This window comes from Hyla sarda, chromosome 3 (assembly GCF_029499605.1).
Source record: "Hyla sarda isolate aHylSar1 chromosome 3, aHylSar1.hap1, whole genome shotgun sequence".
Taxonomy (NCBI): domain Eukaryota; kingdom Metazoa; phylum Chordata; class Amphibia; order Anura; family Hylidae; genus Hyla; species Hyla sarda.
In genome coordinates this window covers 284,081,973-284,103,351 of record NC_079191.1, presented here as the reverse complement: position 1 = coordinate 284,103,351, position 21,379 = coordinate 284,081,973, and the positions used below count along the sequence as shown (strand labels likewise).

At 39.9% G+C, this 21,379-nt stretch overlaps 1 protein-coding gene across 6 annotated transcripts in view; it reads right to left on the bottom strand.

Annotated features, from left to right (window-relative positions):
- Window positions 1-21,379, bottom strand: part of MAP3K4 (mitogen-activated protein kinase kinase kinase 4) — a 162,712-nt gene that overhangs the window by 32,352 nt on the left and 108,981 nt on the right. For 5 of the 6 annotated variants that reach the window (XM_056566781.1, XM_056566782.1, XM_056566783.1 and 2 more), the window contains exons 13-18: window positions 18,255-18,388; window positions 15,873-15,951; window positions 15,707-15,785; window positions 13,279-13,375; window positions 3,676-3,792; window positions 990-1,090 (exon numbers count right to left, since the gene is read on the bottom strand). In XM_056566781.1, coding sequence (XP_056422756.1) covers window positions 990-1,090; window positions 3,676-3,792; window positions 13,279-13,375; window positions 15,707-15,785; window positions 15,873-15,951; window positions 18,255-18,388 — 607 coding nt within the window. The remainder of the gene's footprint in view (window positions 1-989; window positions 1,091-3,675; window positions 3,793-13,278; window positions 13,376-15,706; window positions 15,786-15,872; window positions 15,952-18,254; window positions 18,389-21,379) is intronic. The other variant, XM_056566780.1, reaches the window with a different exon arrangement.

Here is a 21,379-nt window from a genome sequence, read left to right as displayed (position 1 = left end):
AGTGCAGCATAGGGCATTATTAAATAATAAAAGAGAGGCTGTTGTGTATGCCTTTTTCAACTTATGTGGCAGGCATGGATTGTCTGCCATCTTGATTTCTAAAACGTCTCTATGGATTCCTAGTGCAGACCAAATTTTCAATGATGCCTCTGGATTGCCAGAGTGAGGGGCAGAGTCTCATCACTGCATTTGCTCCAAGTTACGTCTAAGTGCAGTAAGTGACATAGATCTTCTTACCCCATAGAGTATTATATTGTACAGTAAGATTAGTTGCATAACTCTGTAACTGATCAGTGTACGTCTCACCTACTGTCACTGAGCTTCTTGTCTCAGGGCATATGTAAAACCATTGCAGTAGTCTATACATGGAAGAGACAGAGATGAATATGCAGGGTGGAGCTGAGAAGGGAGGGATCTGAAAGATGATGTAATCCTGTAGTTCACAGGAAGTACGGTGACACAGGACAGATCACATCCTATGACACAAAGCACTATAATTCTCTGGATGTCATACGGGTGGTCACATGACCAAGCCACAGTACTAAACTGTATGGATGCCAACAGGTGGCATTACACGAAAATGGCTTAAAAATGTAATTCACCATTTGTGCAATTATTAAATATACAGTAGATAATGCAGTGATCCATTAGAAATTAAAGTTTCTAAAGGACGTAAAAGATGTGCTAAAACTAATATGCTGGGTTCACACATAATATTTTAGTTAGTTTCTTGCCCAAACCAGGAGTTGAACCAACGCAGAAAAAAAAACTATAATGGAAATATTTTTACCGGTTTCTGTGTTTTAGACCTACTCTTGAATTTGGTTAAAAATACTGAACAAAAAGGACAAATAAACAAAATGTTACATACCAAAACTATTGAATTAACTATTTTAAATCAGGTAACTGCAACTAATAACTCGATAATGCATAAACCACATACCACCATCAAATTTCAGCTAACTAGGATAAACTAAAGTATGAGTTACCTTCTCTCTCTTCTGTTGGGCTTGAATGTCGACTGAGAGATCTAAATTGCAATTCTGATGCTATGGAGGATAGTCGGTCATTTTCTGGGACACTTGAACCCCTGTAAGAAAAAGGAAGAACATGTGTCAATGTATCACTACGTAGCACTAGGAGAGAAATATTACTGGGGAACATATTACTGGAAAGTGATAAATTTGGTGCACATAAGCATAAATCACTTCAGAACACCATTTTGTACGATTCCTCCTCTCTGCTGCAACTTTTCTGCACAAAAAATTGCAGTCGTTAATTGTGTTCTCTGCTATATGTTATGCTTTTTTTGCCATTGTTTTTGTGTCTTGCTCCTCTTATCTGTCTTCTATATTGTACCATGGTGTCCGTGTTACTGGTTATTCAAATAAAGATTTTTCATCTGTACTCGTGTTGTTGGGGTCTTCTCTTTGGAGATGTTGTTAGACATACTGATGTAAAATTATAACTAAAAGACTACCATGTAAATGTGACCTAGCACCCTACATAAAATAAACCCACACTGAGGACTGATGCAGTCACTCAGACATGATACATATAAATCCACAGCAACAACAACTGGCGTTGCATTAAAGAAGAAAATGCAAGAAAATAAAGAACAATGCAATATTAAATAACTGCTTGATCAGACTACAAACAGATTTGTAGTCTAACCATAGGCAGCAGCTAAGGCATCCTGCTGTACATATTTCTGTATAAGCCATATTAAAAACAAAAAGCAGATTTTTAATCAAAGTAACATGTTAAGCACAAAGGGGGAGATTTATTGAAATCAGTGTAGAGAAAGAGTGGTGCAGTTGCCCATAGATCGCCAATCAGATCGCTTCTTTCATTTTTCACAGGCCTCTTTGAATATGAAAGAAGTGATCTGATTGGTTGCTATGGGCAATTCAGCAACGTTTCCTCTAGACAGGTTTTGATAAATCTCCCCCAAAGTTTCTTATTTGAAAAAATAAAATAAAATCTTCAGGTTAATCCTGTTAGGATCACTAAAATGCAAGGATCTGTCCACAAATTATAGGTATAGATAAAAAGGCAATTTTATGCAGCACTAGCTGTAGAGACTACATTATGGAACAAAACTATCATGTGGGGGCATAGTGGATGAGATAGAATATTTCTCTTTGGGTGTATGCATAACTACCCCCCCCCCCCCTCTTGTTATTCCCCTAAAGTGAACATTCTTCATATGCCTTCTAGGGTTAGCCGACATATGTACTACTATTTTTACTCTCATTGTGTGAGGGGGTATACAAGGATTCTGGATACCTATTATTGTAAATTTTAGATGTAATGGACAGATCTGTACAAAATTTCCCCTGAGGATGTCCCCATATTTTACAATACTGTTAGGATAGCAGAAATACGTTGAGATTATGTACGTTACAGATTCTCATTATTCTTGCTTAGTTTATACCATTTGTTATACTTTTGTACATCATTAGGTCTAGTCCTTATATTGCAATTATTACATCTAATATATCCATCGTGTTTGAATTTTTTTTCTCTGTGGCAAGTAATCCTTGCTTTTCTTTAATACAGTTTAAAACTCTATAGCACCTTTAGGGTAAGAGACCACACTACTACTTCTGGTGGTTTTAAAAATTAACTAAAAAGATTTTTACGGCACCTTTGTATTTTTTTCTTACTTATCGTGTAGCCAGACTTTATACACAGAAGAGTTAGTATTTGCAGATGGCACTAAACTGGGTAAGGTGATCACCACAGAGGAGATTAACATAATATTAGAGAGGGATCTGGAGAAGCTGGAGGCTTGGGCACAATAACGGCAAATAAGGTTGAACGTGGCTAAATGTAAGGCTATAATATAATTATAAGCTAAATAATAAAACATAGGAAAAACTACTATCGAAAAGGATTTGGAGGGTACTGTTGAACAGTAAGCTTAATTTTAGTGATCAGTAGCATGCAGCGGCTGCCAAGGCTAATAAAGTTATAAAAAGTATCACGAGAGGCATAGAGGCTTGTGGCAAGAATATAGTATTGCGTGTCCAATTTTTGGCACCTGTATATAAGAACTGGACCGGGTGTATAAGAGGGCGACCAAGGTAATTAACAGAATAAGTGGATTGCACTACCAAGACAAGTTATCAACCTTGGGGTTATTTAGTTTGGAGAGAAGAAGTCTTTGTGAGTGATTTATGTACAAATATATAAATGGACAGTGCTAGTTCTTGTTAGTGTTTTTTTTTTTTTTTTTTTTTTATATTTAGGCCAGCAACCATGACAAGAGGGCATCCTCTACGTCTAGAGGAACGACGGTGTCTCTATCATCACAGGCAGTGATTCTTTACTGTAAGAGCAGGGAGATTATGGAACTCTCTGCCACATGAGGTTGTGATGGCTAACGCAAACAGGTTCAAGGGGGCCAGGATGCTTTTATTGAAAAATATTACAGGTTATGAATACTAGATTTATGTGGACAGAACCAGGGATTGCCATATTCAAGTCGGGAAGGAATGTTTCCTCTGTCATCGGGAAATTCTCATCAGCCTCATGGGGGGTGTTTGGCTTCCTCTGGATCAACACAGTTTATAAGGCAAAAAAATAGACAAGAGTCCAAGTTCAACCTAAAACCCTACTATATAAGAAAGCAAGCCTGTTATATTAGATGGCCTGACAGGGTGGCACTACCTGATATCATTCGCAATGCTGAATGATTTTTGTAGAAGTGATTCACTACAAAGAGGAGTGGGGTGCCCAGCAGCAGTGTTGGATTGGTTCTTCTTATCAGATGAGAAAACACGATTGCTGTGACAAGAAGAGAAACATCAAGAATAGTTCTAGTAGGTCAGAAACAGACAGAAGATCTAATTGAATTTAATACATGCAACTACATGCTTATAAGAATGAAAGAAAATGTTTACGTCCTATTGATTATAGATTGATCAGCCATAATATTAATACCACTGTCAGGTGTAGTGAATCACATTTATTATCTATTTCATTACACCTGCCAAGGGGTAAAATATATCAGGCAGCAAGTGAACAGATAATTCCTGGAGTTGATGTCTTTGGTGGCAGGAAAAATAGGCAGCTGTAAGCATCTGACTGACTTTGCCAAAGGGCAAATTGTGATGGCTAGACAACTGGGTTAGAGCAACTCCAAAATTACAGATTTTGTGACTGCTTTCAAGTATGCAGTGATCTTAAGAAGGACATTAGATGAACCAGTGATAGGGTAATGTGCACCCAAGGCTCTTTGATGCACATGGGGTAAAGCCTAGCCCATCTGGTCCAATCCCACAGCAGAGTGACTGAAGCACAAATTGCTAAAAAAAAAAAAAAAAAAAAAGTAATGATGGCTATGGTTGAAAGGTGTCAAAACACACAGGACACCCCATCTTGCTGCATATGGAGCTGTGTGACAACAGACTGGTCACAAATCCCGTGCTGACCTGTATCCCGCACTGAAAGCACCTAGAATGAACACATGAGCATCAGAACTAGACAATAGAAGAAGGGGATAGGTGAAAAAGGCAATAGAAGAAAGTGGCCTGGTCTGACAAATCACATTTTCTTTTACAACTTTTGAACAGCCAGGTGCAGTTGCCCTGGGTGAGAGATGGCACAGGATGCACTATGGAGAGAACCAGAAGACAAGCTGAGAAAGGCAGTGTGCTGCTCTAGGCAATGGACTACTAGGATTCTTGGGTACAAGCATTCACATGGATGTTACTTTGAAACATACCGCCTACCTAAACACTGCACAGATCAAGTCCAGCCCTTCATGGCAACAGTATTCCTTAAAGCACTGGCTTATTTCAGCAGGATGTTAACAAGGACCCCAAATTCCCTAAAACTTAAATTAATTGAGTATCTGTAGGATCCGCTGAGAAAAAAAAAAAGGCTGATCCATTGATGTACCAACCTTGTAATTTATAGGACTTACAGCTATAATCATGTCGATACCAGATGCTGCAGGACATCTTTAGCGATGGTTCAGAGCTATTTTGACAGCACAAGAGGGGTGCTAAATAATATCAGGGAGCTGGATTTCATTGTATAGTTGATGAATGTGTTTCTATTAAGGTATTTATTCATTCAGGACATTGAAGACAACCTCCCAATTTCCTAAACAAGTTTAACTGATTTGGCTTTTACTACTAGATAATAAAAGGATACAGTTTATAGTTTTACTTTGTTCCCTCATAGATCAAACTAGAAAAGTTTAAAATTTCTATTGTCAAAAGAAGTAAAGGATGTGGTAAGTGAACTTTAGTCTACTACCTAATTATTCACCAAGTGACAAGAAAGGATTTTTTTCATTATTATTCCAGCTTATAATGAAAGGTTTGCCCATTAGACCAATTCTACTGTCATGTAGGATAACCACCATAGCTGGGAATATCCAATTCAAAACAGGAAAAAACTACACTAATGTTAAACAATGTAGTGAATGGAAACAACGCTGTCAATAAAATACACAGTAGGCAATCATAACAATTTAGAACATAAACACATAACTTGTTTCAAGAAACAATGGGTGAGATTTCCTAAAGTAGGGCAGATTTCTGCATCATATGTTTCTTTTTGACCCAATTTGCAATCAGTCAAATGTATTATTTAGAAATGTGTTGAGAGAAAGAACTGAGTTTTTTTTACAGACATGTGTCTAACATGCCAGGCCAGCTGGGCTAATTACACAACATCTGCCAATACATATGGCACTACATTCACTGACTATGGCACTATCTCTTAAGGGTGTATTCACACGTACAGTATCCTGCCCATATTTGATGAGCAGGAAATGAAGCAGCAGAAATTTATGCTTCAGACTTCAATGTACTCTAAGTGACTGAACACAGCATCAATTCTGAATCATCACATCCTGTATGAGCAGGATACTGTACATGTAAACAAACTCTAAAGGTGTACTTTGGAAGAAAAAATGTCTTTAAATTAGGGATCGACCGATTATCGGTTTGGCCAATATTATCGGACGATATTCACGATTTTGGACATTAACGGTATCGGCAATTACCCATAGGATGGGGGGGGGGGGGGCGCTTGGACTCTGGCCCCGCAAAAGCAGCTGCAGTTCATTGATTTAAAGTGCCCGCTTTAAATCAATGATCTGCACCCGCTTCTTCGGAGGGTGGGCGGTGTAGGTGGTGGAGAAATAGACAATAACTTATGCCGGAATATCAGTATAAATTATCGGCTATCGGCCTGAAAGGCCACAGATTATCGCCCCTAAAAAATCGATATCGGCCGATCCCTACTTTAAATTGACTGGTACCAGAAAGTTCATTAGATTTGTAAAATATATCTAAAGAGTAACTGTCACCAAACTAAACTTTTAATATATTGTTCCTTACGTAATTAGAAGACACCTTCATACTACTTGCTGTTAAAGGGGTACTCCGGTGGAAAACAACTGGCTTCAGAAAGTTAAACAGATTTTAAAATTACTTCTATTACAAAAGCCAGACAAAATCAGCTGCTGTATGCTACAAAGGAAGTTGAGTTGTTCATTTTTTTGTCTGACCACAGTGCTCTCTGCTGACACCTCCGTCTGTTTCAGGAATTATCCAGAGGTGGAATAAATAGCAAACCTCTTCTGCTCTGAACAGTTCTCTTATGAACAGAGTTAGGTCTCTTAAAGGGGTAGTCCAGTGGTGAAGCGGCGGCCGACACGCCCCCTCAATACATCTCTATGGCAGAGCCGAAGATTGCCGAAGGCAGAGCTTTGGCTCTGCCATAGAGTTGTATTGAGGGGGTGTGTCTGCCGCCGCTTCGTGCGGAGGTCGACACGCCCCCTTCCCGCGGGCTGTAGGGGCTCCAGCGGTCGGACCCCCCGCGATCTCAAACTTATCCCCTATCCTTAGGATAGGGGATAAGTTGTTCACCACTGGGTCACCACTGGACTACTCCTTTAAAAGACAATGAGGAAAACAGACAATGCAAAAATTGCCCATTCAATGGTTTGTAGAGTTAAAAAAAAAAACAGGAGTCCATCAAGTTCAATTTCAAGGCCATAATTGGATGTGTCCTTAAGGGGTTAAAGTTTTTATGTTTAAACATATTTTTTTTTTAAGAATCCATTCGGCACTACCCATGAAATGGCTCACAGAGCTGTGTCTTCAGAACATAATGCATTAATAGCTTGTTAGAAGTGAGTTTTTTCTCAGGGCATAAAGAAGCATCATGTGATGTCTCTCCTGTTTTATACCAGCAAAGAGCAAGAAAGCATTCTTGAACTTACAGGTTGCCATGGAAAAAAATGCCCCTCTGTTCTGACCACAGTGCTCTCTGCTGCCACCTCTGACTCTGTGAGCAGGGGTCTCAAACTGGTGGTCCTCCGGATTTTGAAAAACTTCAACTCCCAGCATTCCCAGACAGCCCTTCGCTGCAGCCAAGGATGTCTGGGCATGTCCAGGCATGCTGGGAGTTGAAGTTCTGTAACATCTGGGAGGGCCACCAGTTTGAGACCCCTGATCTAGAGCATGAGCAAATCCCCATAGCAAACCTCTCCTGTTGCGGACAGTTCCTGACACAAGGTGGCAGCAGAGAGCACTGTGGTCAGACTGGAGAGAACTATACAACTCCGAGGCTTAAAGGGGTACTCTGATAAAAAAAGGGTGTTTTTCATCAACTGGTGCCAGAAAGTTAAACGGATTTGTAAATTACTTCTATTTAAAAAATCTTAACCCTTTCATCTGCCATATGCTCCACAGGAAGTTATTTTCTTTTAACATTTATTTTCTGTCTGACCACAGTGCTCTCTACTGACACCTGTCTGTATGTCTCAGGAACTGTCAAGAGCAGGACAGATTTGCTATGGGGATTTGCTCCTGCTCTTGACAGTTCCTGAGATAGACAGAGGTGTCAGCAGACAGCACTGTGGTCAGACAGAAAATACATTTAAAAAGAAAAGAACTTCCTGTGGAGCAAACAGCAGCTGATAAGTACTGGAAAGGTTAAGATGTTCAAATAGCAATTTACAAATCTGTTTAACTTTCTGGCACCAGTTGATTAAAAAAAATGGTTTTTCACTGGAGTAACCCTTTAAGCCTCTCAGTTGTGTAGTTCTTTCCAGTCTGACCACAGTACTCTCTGCTGCCACCTTGTACAGGAACTGTCTGCAACAGGAGAGGTTTGCTATGGGGATTTGCTCATGCTCTAGATAGTTTCTGACAGAGTCAGAGGTGGCAGCAGAGAGCACTGTGGTCAGGGCATTTTTTTTCCATGGAAACCCGTAAATTCATGAATGCTTTCTTGCTCTTTGCTGGTATAAAACAGGAGAGACAGATCACATGATGCTTTATTATTCCCTGAGAAAAAAATCACTTCTAACAAGCTATTTATGCATTATGTTCTGCACAGAGCTCTGCGAGACATTTCATGGGTAGTGCCGAATGGATTCTTTACAAAATATGTTTGAAACATGAAAACTTTATTTAACCCCTTATGGACACATCCAATTATGGCCTTGAAGTTGAACTTCATGGATTCTCAACTCTACAAACCATTGAACGGACAATTTAAATTTTTGCATTGTCGGTTTTCCTCATTATCTTTTAAGAGACATAACTCTTCTTTTACCACAGGGTCATATGAAGGTTTGTTTTTACAGGACCTGTACTTCGCAATGACATATTCAATTTTACCATAAAACATACAGCAAAGCAAGTAAAATATTTATGTGGGGGGGGGGATTTTTGTTGGATTTATTATTTATGCACTGCACATTATGGTAAAACTGACATGTAATCTTTATTCTGTGGAAAGTATGATCAGAATGGCTGCTTTTCCAAATGACTCACTGTGCATAGTTTATCTGTAGACCGATTGGACAAAAGAAAGTTAAAATGAAAAATGCTGATTAATCTCTGAACGGTAACTGGGCTTCTATAAATGGGTCTATTATTGGGTACAAAAACTTTCCAAGTATTGCCAATGACTGAAATGTTTGATGCAACATGCTTTTTTTGATTGTTGCAAATACTAGACTTTGGTCAATGTGTAACACAAACACTACTGTATAGGTAGCTGAACAAAGTTTTTTTTTTTTAATTTACTAAATATGTCTCAAAGTATCAAAGTAGCTTACATGCAATAGTAACTTTTCAGATCCTTTTGTGCCAAAATTGAAAAAATACTTCTAAGATCCTGTGTGCAGATGGGGAAGAAATACAGGTCAAACATCACTGCAGTGCTAGACATGAAAGCCAACCTGGTCAGGGTTGAGAGAAGGCTGAATGGAGCAAATTAAAGAGACATTCTTAACAAAAACCTGACCCAGAGTGCCCTGGACCTCAGACAGGGCCAAAGAATTGACTGCCCACAAAACAATGACCTTAACCCCATCAGGACTATAGAAGTAGCTATAAGTCCATTTTAGCAGGGTATTCATTCTGATGGACGTACAGATGCATGAAAAGATGTAATTTGCGACAGAGGCCAGCTATTACGTATCGCTAGCCACCTGCTACAACTGCGCTCTGAACCTGACAGTTAACCATTCAGATGCTGCAGTCAGGGTTACAAAAATATCAAAATTACTGGTTTTTGTTAATCTTACAAAAAAATATATATATATATATATATATTAAATAAAATGTACCAAATGGTACCACTAATAATGTCGTCTGATCCCACAAAAAACAGCCCTTACATAGAAAAATAATTACAGCTTAGAACATGGCAATGCACTAACATGATTTTATTTTTTTTTTTTATAAAAAAAAAATTGCTATAGTGAAAAAGTTACATGAAAAAGTACATTAGGTATTACCATAATTGTACCCACCTGCAGAATAATATGATCATGCTATTTATACTGCACATTGAACACCGTAAAAAGGAGAGAGAAAAAAACTCGCATTTTTGTACTCTTTGTAAAAATTACATAAAGTGTTAAAAATGTCAGATGTAACCCAAAATAGTACCATTAAAAACCATAACCATAGCGACCTGCAGAATATTAACATGTCATTTCTAATGCATAGAACAAACTGCAGAATCATTTTATATGTACCATTTGACATAAAAATTACATAAAAGCAGAGTGTCACATGTACCCCAAAATTGTACCAATGAAAACATCAATTAGTCCTGCAAAAATATTTTGGCACCCCAAGATCTCTGCATCTTGATATAATGCCCCAAAAAATCCACTAGATGCTCAGTCTAAGTGTAAATCATGTAGTGCTCTAGGGCCATATATGGGATATTTATAAATACAGTATGTCAGAAATAGGGGAATAAATATTAAGTTGCATTTCTATGCCAGCACCTGCTGTGTTACAAAAGAAATTGAGCAAAATGAAATATATGCAAGAAAAAAATTTAAATCTTTAGATTCTGCTCTTCCACCTTGCTTTAATTTCTGTAAAATGTCTATAAATGTCATTTTGAATACTTTGAGGGGTGCAGTTTTTAAAATAGGGTAATTTATGGGGGGGGGGGGATTAGCATACAGGCCCCTCAAACCCACTTCAGAATTGAAATGGTCCCTAAAAATATTTGATTTTGAAAGTCATATATTTATATACGGTATATTTTTTTTAATTGCTGCCAAACTTCTAAGCCCTATAACATTCTAAAAAGGGTACAATTACATTTAACACCTTCCCGACCTATGACATACCAGTTCATCATGGGTCGGGTGAGGGGAACAGGACGTGGGCCCACGGGTCGGGTCTTCATCATAACTGGCAGATCTCCACTGCTATCAGCAGCTGACATGTGCCGGTAATGAAAATAATGAAATGCCATGATCAATAGCGATCACAGCATTTAAACATTAAATGACTAATCCCTGGGGTCTATGGGACCCATCTGCAGCTCTGCAATTGCGCAAAAAATAAAACCTAATATAGCTCCGTAGGTGGAAAAATAAAAAAAAGTTATAGGGGTCAAAACATGGCATTAAACATTTTTTTCTTCTTAAAGTTTTCACTTTTTTTTCCCCTTTCAAAAAAACTAAAATTACCCAGGTTTGGTAGCATTGAAATCGCACTGATCGATAGAATAAAGATAGCATGTCAGATTTACAGTATTGTGAACCCTGAAAAAATTTTTGCCCCACAAAATTACGCAATTCCAAATTTATTCAATTTTGCCTTACATATATATTTTTTTCGGGTTCCGTAATACATTATACGATAAAATAGAGTACAATGAAAAGTACAACTTGTCCCACAAAAAAGAAGCCCTAACTCAAATTTGTCAGTGGTAAAACAAAAAAGTTATGGGTCTTAGAAAGTGAGAAGCAAAAAAAACGTGAGCAAAAAAATAAATAAATAAATAGCTGGATCATGAATGGGTTTACAAATGATGCCAACATGAGTTAAACATATTGCAATTTAGAATAACATGTGGTATAACCATCTTCCTTACAAGTACAGAAAATGCTATTATTTTTAATCAAAATGTACCACTTTATTCAAAATTTACCACTAACATTAAATGGGCACTGTCAGATACAAAAACTTTTGATATGTTGTAAAGCATGCAAAACCAATAGGTTTTGCATGCTTTACAACATATCAAAAGTTTTTGTATCTGAAAAAGCCAGCCAAACAACTGCCCCCCTGCCAGCTTGGACACATACTAGTCCTGCTGTGTCCATGCATCATCACCTATGTCATGGACACACTTCCTTGATTGACAGCTGTGAGCGCAGGGCTCACAGCTGGAGGAAAAATCCTCCCACTATCAGCTTGTGTCCGGCTACTGTCAGTGAGGACAAGCTGGGAGTTGTAGTTTTGCTAATGCTAGGGGAGATGTGAGCAGACAGCATACTGAGGGAGGGTGTGGAGACCTGCACAGTGAAACCCTACCCCCTCCCTTTTCAGAGGAATTCAGACTGGTGAGCTAAATTAAAAAAAGTGTAATAAAAAAAAACATATAAAGGTGCTAGACACATAAAAATTAGTTGTACATGATCAGGATTAAGTACTGAGTGACATATTAAAAAAAATGTTTTTTGTTGGATCTGACTGGTACACTTTAACCTTTTGGGGAAGAAGGGCGTACAGGTACGCCCTTGCTCCCTGGTAGTTAAGGACCAAGGGCGTACCTGTACGGCCGTGGGAATTTTGGTCCCTGCCACACGGCGGGCAAGGACCGGGATGCCTGCTGTCGACGATCGCTGCAAATCGCCGATCTGAATTCAGATCGGCGACTTGCGGCGATTCCGGGCTGATAGGGTCTCTGATGACCCGATATCCCGGAAAATAGGGATGATCAGAGACAGGAGTGAGGGGTGCCACCTCCTCCTATCCCCTGCAATTGGCCGAACAGAACTGATCGGCGAATCGCAGGCAGGGGCGGGGGTGAAAGTTCAGTTCCTCCGCTCTGCCCGCCCCTGGATTTTTGGTGGAGGAGGCAAGTGTAACGCTTGCATCCGGGTACACACCTATAAAAATCCCTAATTTAAGCCTCAAATGCGCATGGCGCTCTCTCACTTCGGAGCCCTGTCGTATTTCAAGGCAACAGTTTAGGGCCACACATGGGGTATTTCCGTACTCGGGAGAAATTGCGCTATAAAATATTGGTGGCTTTTTCTCCTTTTACCCCTTATGAAAAGGTAAAGTTGGGGTCTACACAAGAATGTGTCATTTTTTTTTTTTTTTACACTGGTGTTGCCCCCATACTTTGGGGGTTAAAGGAAAAAAAAAGACCCCCAAAATTTGTAACACACTTTCTCCCAAGTACGGAAATACCCCAAATGTGGGGCGTAAAATGCTCTGCGGACGCACAAGGCTCAGGAGTGAGATAGCACTATGTACATTTGAGGCCTAAACTGGTGATTTGCACAGGAGTGGCTGCTGGTTACAGCGGTTCTGACATAAACGCAAAAAAATAAACACCCACATGTGACCCCATTTCGGAAACTACACCCCTCACCGAACTTAATTAACAAGGGGTATAGTGAGCCTTAACACCCCACAGGTGTCTGAAAATATTTTGCTTTTTCATTTAAATTAATTAGTAAAGACTTCTAACATTCTGTTTTCACTTTATGGGGTATTAAGAGCAGAATGATGGGGGGAAATGCAATAATATAACAAAATGTAAAAAATAAAAAAGTAAAAGAGTCTAAAAACTTTTCGAATACACCATAGATTCAGAATCAATATATTAATGAATGGTACCAAACAAGAAGCCAGACGCAGCTTTATAAAATTGTATGTTCCCAAACATTATACTGGAATTACTAATAGTAACCGACAATCCTGCAAGATCTGATCTGGTACATGCAATATTGAATGACTGGTCATATACCTAAAGCCTTCAGGTGCAGGAGTGTTCAGATGGGGATTTGGTGGGTCACTGTGACATCGAGGCACTTTTACAGGTCTTGGACTATTGCGATGTGTACCTAATAAAACAAACCATCACAAGGTAAATTAGGTTCCATAGTACGAATGTTATCATTTACTGTTATTGGTCACTATGAAAGGTCAACAAAACCCATTATAACTAAATGCGGTACATAATATTCACATTTGACAGGTATATTTAAATAGAGGTTCAATTTCTAATATGTTATTTGCATTAGGGAAATGCTTTTCCCTCCCTGTTTTGTCAGCAGACAATGATAATCCTGGGTTATCACTAATCATTGGGCTCCTAAATGTCCAGGAGTCTCAGCCAATCATGGCTTCTGTATGTGGTATTTGTTGGGAAATAAATGAGGATTTACTCACACTTTACAGGTCTAAATCATCTTTCATAATATATGAACTGCAGAGATACAGCTGTGACTAAATATATTACACAGTACTATAAAATGGCATGAAAGACGCTGTTGTCATCAATAAAACTCATCTTTGTATCACTGCCATGGAAACACATTAATTCCACAACAATCTTCTATTCTCTGTTTCCAAAGCAGCTGCAAAGGCACAGACTTTAATATGTTTCATAACTTCATTGCTATCAAGGAAGAAGATCTGCATTCCCATAATCTTCAGAGGCACAGAAAATCAGGGAGTTATTACATATGCAAGCTACAGAGATCATAGTTAAGGGCAACAATGAAATGTAGTGAACAAGTTAGGCTGGATTTACCAAGCATTGCTGGTATACATCAAAAGAGAAAGAAATAAAAAAGATACAACAGCTGTTGTGGTTCCTATGGTTCCTAATATAAATTAAAACCACAAGGCACTGTAAGCAGAGCCTAATTTATATGCATCATGGAAAGTCCTTCCTAGAGGTGTAGAAAACATGGAAATAATGGTCACAAACGCCCCACCACTACAACTAAAGAAAGGTCCTTGTTTGTTATCAACCCTAGAAAAGGATGTGTATTACCTATTGTGCAATAAGTACGTAAAATACATAGTACTATTGCTGCACAATTACATATGCACAGAACTGAAAACACAGGAAGACTTTAACAATCACGGAGATTCCATTCTGGCGGCCAACGCTAATACTTTGGTGGTAGGACCGTGCGGCACTGCGTCGTCACCATTGACTGCTATGCAGTGTTCGCAGACTTCCGCGCAAAGAATGAACATGTTCTTTCTTTGCGTGGAACAATTTCAGAGGCGGAATTGTCTGCCGCTGAAATTCCGCAGTGTGAACGGGTCTTGTGGAAACCCATTCACACTAATGTTTATGTTCACAGCACATAATTCCGTTTCAGGAATTCCGCGGGAATTACGTAGTGTGAACATACCCTTAGGGTTTAGTGCAGATGGTCTTTAGTGTAATAGTTAAAACAAGGTGCAGGTTGACACAAAAGGTGAAGTGTTAACATGAAACCTATTTTATTCACACAATAAATAAAAAGACAATGCCTTTCATGTTCTATCATAAACACTTCATCAAGTCCTGATGACTGATAATTGTTTGAAAGGATCCTCACTTGGGGACTTTAGTTGATGTACAGGTCTTTGATTTACTAAACCTTGATAGGATTGTGATGAATCAGGAGCAACAATAATCCATGGAACTACTACACCATTTTAGGCCTGCATGGAAGTTGTGCCCCTAGTACATGTGAAACTGTATTGGAGAACATGCTCCCTGTTGACTATATGTGAAAACAGATGCTCAGATGGGAGATATGGCACAACGTTCCCACAATGTGCTAGTGTTGATAAAACTCTCCCAATATATTGAAAGTATTATACAAAAGTCAACTGAGCCAACATTACACAGTAGAACTCATCATGACATCATGAGAAGGTAACTAGGTCACTGCAAGTTGTACTACTAAATTATTATTTTAATCTAGATATTATATGTTTTGTCCAGGAAGACACAAAAGAAGATGCAAAAGAATTATGGCACTATAGTATACTGCAGGTTTGTTTTGAAATCAAATAAGCCATCTGGTTTTCACATGTTTTCCTGTTACTGTGGTTATTTCTATGCCACAGATTAGTAAAATACCACTAGGCGACAAACTAAAAAGCATTCTATACCTAGTACGGGTATAACAGAGGTAATATACTAGCAATAGATGGCATACATAATAGTCTGATCTGTAAAGAAAAGGGTTTCAAATATGGTCTAATAAACATACTAGCCAGTATGGGTTTCACTTATACTACATCACTCTATGGCAAGTCACTAATGTATTTTTTTATAAATGTTAGCAAGGATGTATATCTGCTGAGACATTTATCTCTACTAAATAAAAATACAAATTATAAAAAAATATATATATATAAAAACATAATTGTTGACATCTTACCAAGGTACAAGCCGGTGACAGGACTATGGGGTTTTCCAATAACATGGCCAATGCATTCATTCATGAGCGCTTGCAAACTCTAAACAAATCAGGAAAATGGTCATTGCAACATAGACAAAGAGTGAAATATAAAAAAAAAAAAAACAGTACACCTCAAAAAACATACCAGAAAATCATCTTCAGGAAGACCTGAAATAAATGCTGGTTCAATGGCTTGAAGATAGTCAAATCCTTGCGTTGCCCACCTAGAAATGTGAAGATGCTCATGAATACGTCAATTGCAAACTCCCATTGAAGTAAAAGCGTAGAAAAAAAATGAAGCAAAATACTGCATGTATGGCCCTACCCTAAGGACTTATTACACAGTGGATTTGATTGCGAACTTCCCACTGCAAGTTTAAATAGCGTATGGGCTTTCCGCAGTAGATTTTCGGCAGCAAAATTTCACCGGGTGACGTTATTGACTATAAATTTTCCACAGTGGCAATTCTACTGTCGAAAATCTGCCGAGAACAGCCGGTGGAGAGCCTGTCCCAATTCAAACTCGCAGCGGGAAACACTCTGAAAATTCACAATCAAATCTGCCAGTGTGAACGAGCCCTTAGAGTATTTTGCGGCATATTTTCCTAGGCATTGACTTCAATGAGTAGGAAAGTTTACAGCAACAAATCCGCAGCTTAAGATGGCACGTGTGATCCTACCTTTAGGATGTATCCACTAATAGAAAGGAATTCTGCAGTGTATAATCAGTTTTAATATCCACTTTATAATTCTTTCAACCAATTCACACAGCATAAGATCTGCAGCAGAAAATCTGCAATGAAATCCTCATCATTGGGTACAGAGTTTCTTGCAGAGAAACGCAATGATTACATGCTGCAGATTTTACCTGCATCATTCCTTGTGTGAAATCCACAGCATGTATGCTATGTGTTAAAGGGATTATCCAGAAATAAAAAAACTGATTTTCTTTTAAAGACCATTCCCTGTCTGTCTCCACTTTGGGTGTGGTATTACAACTTGGCTCCATTCACTTCAATAGAACTTAGCTGCAGAACCAGACCAAAACTGGAGACAGACTGGGAGCAGTCTTTTAAAGTGTACCTGTCATCAACAAAAACTTTTTATATAATGTAGATAATACAATTATATGTATATTTGTAATATACATTGGTTAAAAAATGTGTATATTTAATACGTCCCAGGTACCTTTTTTGCAACGGGTTTTGTCTCGTTTACATGAAAACCCATCCTCAGCGTAGCTTTTGGGTGGTGACTTTAATTTAGTTTTCTCCCCCTCTACTAATCGCCACTCTACTACTGGTGTGTTGCCCTCTCCTTCCCAATTGCGCTTATCTACGCTTTTCCGGCATTTGATCCGTTCGACTTCCTTGTACAACCTCTGGCGTATTAATCACCCTTCTGATTGCCCTTCTGCAGCTATTGCCTGTGACGAGTCCAAATACAGGAATGCGGACAGGACAAGCAGGGCTCGGTGCAGGCTCCTGGCTTGTCAATCGTCCTGATGTGTGAGCCCGTACCAATCACAGAACCTCACTACACAGAACCCTGCTTGTCCTCAGTGCACAGAGCCCTGCTTGTCTACCCTCACTTCCTGTATCTTCTCATAGAGACACACAGGCAATAGCTATAGGACAAAAATATACATATTTTTTACCAATGTAAATTACAAATATACATATAATGGCTTTATCTACGTTCTATAAAAAAGTTTTTGTTGATGACAGGTACACTCTAAAGAAATTATCTGTTTTTCCATTCCTGGATAACCCCTTTAGCACACACTTACGGTACATTTTCAACAGCATTTTACAAAAGCAAAGAGGACAGTATTTTTAGAAATCTTGTCCACACTGCATTTTTGGTGTATATTTTATAACCTTTTTAGGTATTTGCCCTGTGTAAACAACGCAAAGGATTTTTTTTAGGTAAAAATAAAACAATCACTATATAAACAAGTTCTACAACTTTCTAATATACGTTATGTTGCAGTTCTTCACAATATTTTATAATTTGTTTACATTCACAGACAGCAAACTGGCATATAGCTGTCCTGCTCTCAGCAGAAAAGTGTATACAATTATTTCTAGTCAATCGATGAATGTTTGGTGTTTCGTCCACCTGATGAAGTGGTGGCCTACATGCCCCCTCAATGCACCAGGGACTCCAGCCTGAAACACTGTAGAAACTACCAGAGAGGTTTGTGCAACTTCTGCTAATGTATATATCTCTCATTATACTGAGTGGATAAAATTGTATGCAGATCTCAGATAGGGGCAAAACTGGTGAAGGTTTGCAGCTTCTGAATGTAAACAAGTGTTCTCATTCACTGACAATCTGTCAGCAAAGTATAATTTTGCTGATGAAAAGGAATAACACACAAAAGTATATTAGAAAGGTGTTACAATTGACTGTGACTATTAACATAAAACTGGAAAAACTCTAACTAAACCTTTTCTGTTTGTTCTGTCAGAGAACAAATTAAATGCCTGCCTTTGCAGTTTATTTAAGTGACTACATATATTACCTTGGTCTGGTGCCTCGACCACTTTCACATTTTGTCAGTACAAAGTTCATCCACTTTCTTGCAAAGCTGATGTATTTGTCACCAATTTTCTGTCTGAATTTTCCAGACATGAGACGGACAACTTCTTTGTGGTACTTGAAGGGAAAGATCTTAATTTTAACATGTTGAACACATTTAAAGAGACAAGTCATATGGTCTTGAAAGAAAAATGCTTTTAAAATTCAGATGAAAGTAGTCTTGAATAAAAAATTTACATACTGGGGGAGATTTATCAAAACCTGTGCAGAGGAAAAATTGACAAGTCGCCCATTGCAACCAATCAGATTGCTTCTTTCATTTTTAAAAGGACCTCTGAAAAATAAAAGAAGTGATCTAATTGGTTGCTATAGGCTACTGGTCAACTCTGACAAATCTCCCCCAATGTGTAGGCAGAACAAAATAGTTTTAAAACTGCAAATATCATTTCAGGTTTAACATTGAAGGGGTTTTCCAGTGGTCAAAAACTTACACCTCTCCACCCGCTCCCTTCTTATACAAAGAATATGGGAAAATGTGTGATAGCCCAACTTATACCAATGCTATAACCCCTAGCAAAGTACACATATTTAGAATTGTTATGCAAAGGGAGAATGTCAAAATGACTTTAATTTTTTTTTTTACCATTTTCCCTGTACAAAACCTAAAAGAAACGAAATACTGGGTCTGTTTTGTTACAATATTAAATGGTTAGTCCAGTTTTTAAAAACATATCCCCTATTCACAGGGGGAGTAAGGGTCTGATCACAGAGGATCTGACCACTGCGACCACCTGAGATATCCTGCCCAAATACATTGCTCGTGTATCTCTGTCTCTCCCACAGAGATGCATGGAGAGGGCATGTAAATCCCCGCTTTATGAAAAGAGGAGAGCCAGGTCGCTGCAATCAAGCACTTATCCCCTATCCTATGGATAGGGAATAAGTACCGTATATACGCGAGTATAAGCCGACCCGAGTATAAGCCGAGACCCCTAATTTCAACCCAAAATCCCAGGAAAAGTTATTGACTCGAGTATAAGCCTAGGGTGGGAAATACCTCATCCCCCCCTGTCATCATCCAGACCCGTCATTAACATCCTCATCATCATCCCCTTGTCATCATCCCACACATCCCCCCTTCATCATCCTCTTATCCCACACATCCCCCCTTCATCATCCCCTTATCATCCCACACATCCCCCCTTCATCATCCCCTTGTCATCATCCCACACATCCCCCCTTCATCATCCCCTTATCATCCCGCACATCCCCCCTTCATCATCCCCTTATCATCCCGCACATCCCCCCTTCATCATCCCCTTATCATCCCACACATCCCCCCTTCATCATCCCCACCCCCCTTCATCATCCCCACACCCCCCCTTCATCATCCTCTTCTCATCATTCGCCCTCAGTGGTCTTCAACCTGCGGACCTCCAGAGGTTTCAAAACTACAACTCCCAGCAAGCCCGGGCAGCCATCGGCTGTCCGGGCTTGCTGGGAGTTGTAGTTTTGAAACCTCCGGAGGTCCGCAGGTTGAAGACCACTGCGGCCTTCAACATCATCCAGCCCCCTCTCACCCCCCTTTAGTTCTGAGTACTCACCTCCGCTCGGCGCTGGTCCGGTCCTGCAGGGCTGTCCGGTGAGGAGGTGGTCCGGTGGGGAGGTGGTCCGGGCTGCTATCTTCACCGGGGGCGCCTCTTCTCCGCGCTTCCGGCCCGGAATAGAGGCGTTGCCTTGACAATGACGCAGGAGTACGTTGGCAATGAACGCACCTATGCGTCGTTGTCACGGCAACGTGACTATTCTGAGGCCGGGCCCGAAGCGCTTAGAAGAGGCCTCCCCGGTGAAGATAGCAGCCCGGAACCAGTATCCCACCGGACCACCTCCTCACTGGACAGTCCTGCAGGACCGGACCAGCGCCGAGCGGAGGTGAGTACTCAGAACTAAAGGGGGTGAGAGGGGGCTGGATGATGTTGAAGGCCGCAGTGGTCTTCAACCTGCGGACCTCCGGAGGTTTCAAAACTACAACTCCCAGCAAGCCCGGACAGCCGATGGCTGCCCGGGCTTGCTGGGAGTTGTAGTTTTGAAACCTCTGGAGGTCCGCAGGTTGAAGACCACTGCGGGTGGGGGAGTTCACTCGAGTATAAGCCGAGGGGGGTGTTTTCAGCACGAAAAATCGTGCTGAAAAACTCGGCCTATACTCGAGTATATACGGTATGTCAAAATTGGACTAACTTTTTAAAGCCACTGAAGCATAGCACAGAATGCAATCAGCACCGTTACACAGGTGGATCCCCTGCTGTGATCAAGCTGCTGGATCCTGCACACCTTGTTAGACGCTAAACCCCTTCGGCATGTGTAGGCAGTGCTCACGTTACAACAATGAAGTGAACAACATAAATGTATATCCAAAAAGGAGGAACAACGGAGCACATACCAATATTGCTGAAAGCCTTAGTCACTTGATTTCATATCTTCGGTATCGGGGTATGCGGTAGAGGGAGGGTGGACCCGTGGCAGGAGGGGGAACGTCAAGCAATGGTCCATGTCACGCTGGAATGCGCTTCATCAGGGCCTGATGAAGCACATTCTGGCGTGACACGGACCGTTGCTTGACGTTCCCCCTCCTGCCACGGGTCCACCCTCCCTCTACCGCATACCCAGATACCGAAGATATGAAATTAAGTGACTAAGGCTTTCAGCAATATTGGTATGTGTTCCGTTGCTCCTTCTTTTTGGATATAACTTTTAAAGCACCATCCTTAAATACTGTAACATTCATTCTATGGCCCCCTTTGCACACACATAGAAGGGATACACTTTTGCACCTGTATGATAGCCGTGTGTCCTGGTTTAACACCAAGTATATTACCTGAATTTACAGCATAAGGAAGATCATGTGATACACTTGTGTGCAACTAGCTTAGAATGTGTCATTCCAAACAGTAACATTTTTACTGTAGGCTTTCAAGGCCATTAACTGAAAGGGTTAAACTATTTCTAACAAAAGGAAACAGTTTACAGCCTTTATTTTTCCCATAACTGAACCTAGACAAACCCATTTAAGGCAAATTCCTGAACAATGTTATTAGGAGGGACAGATTT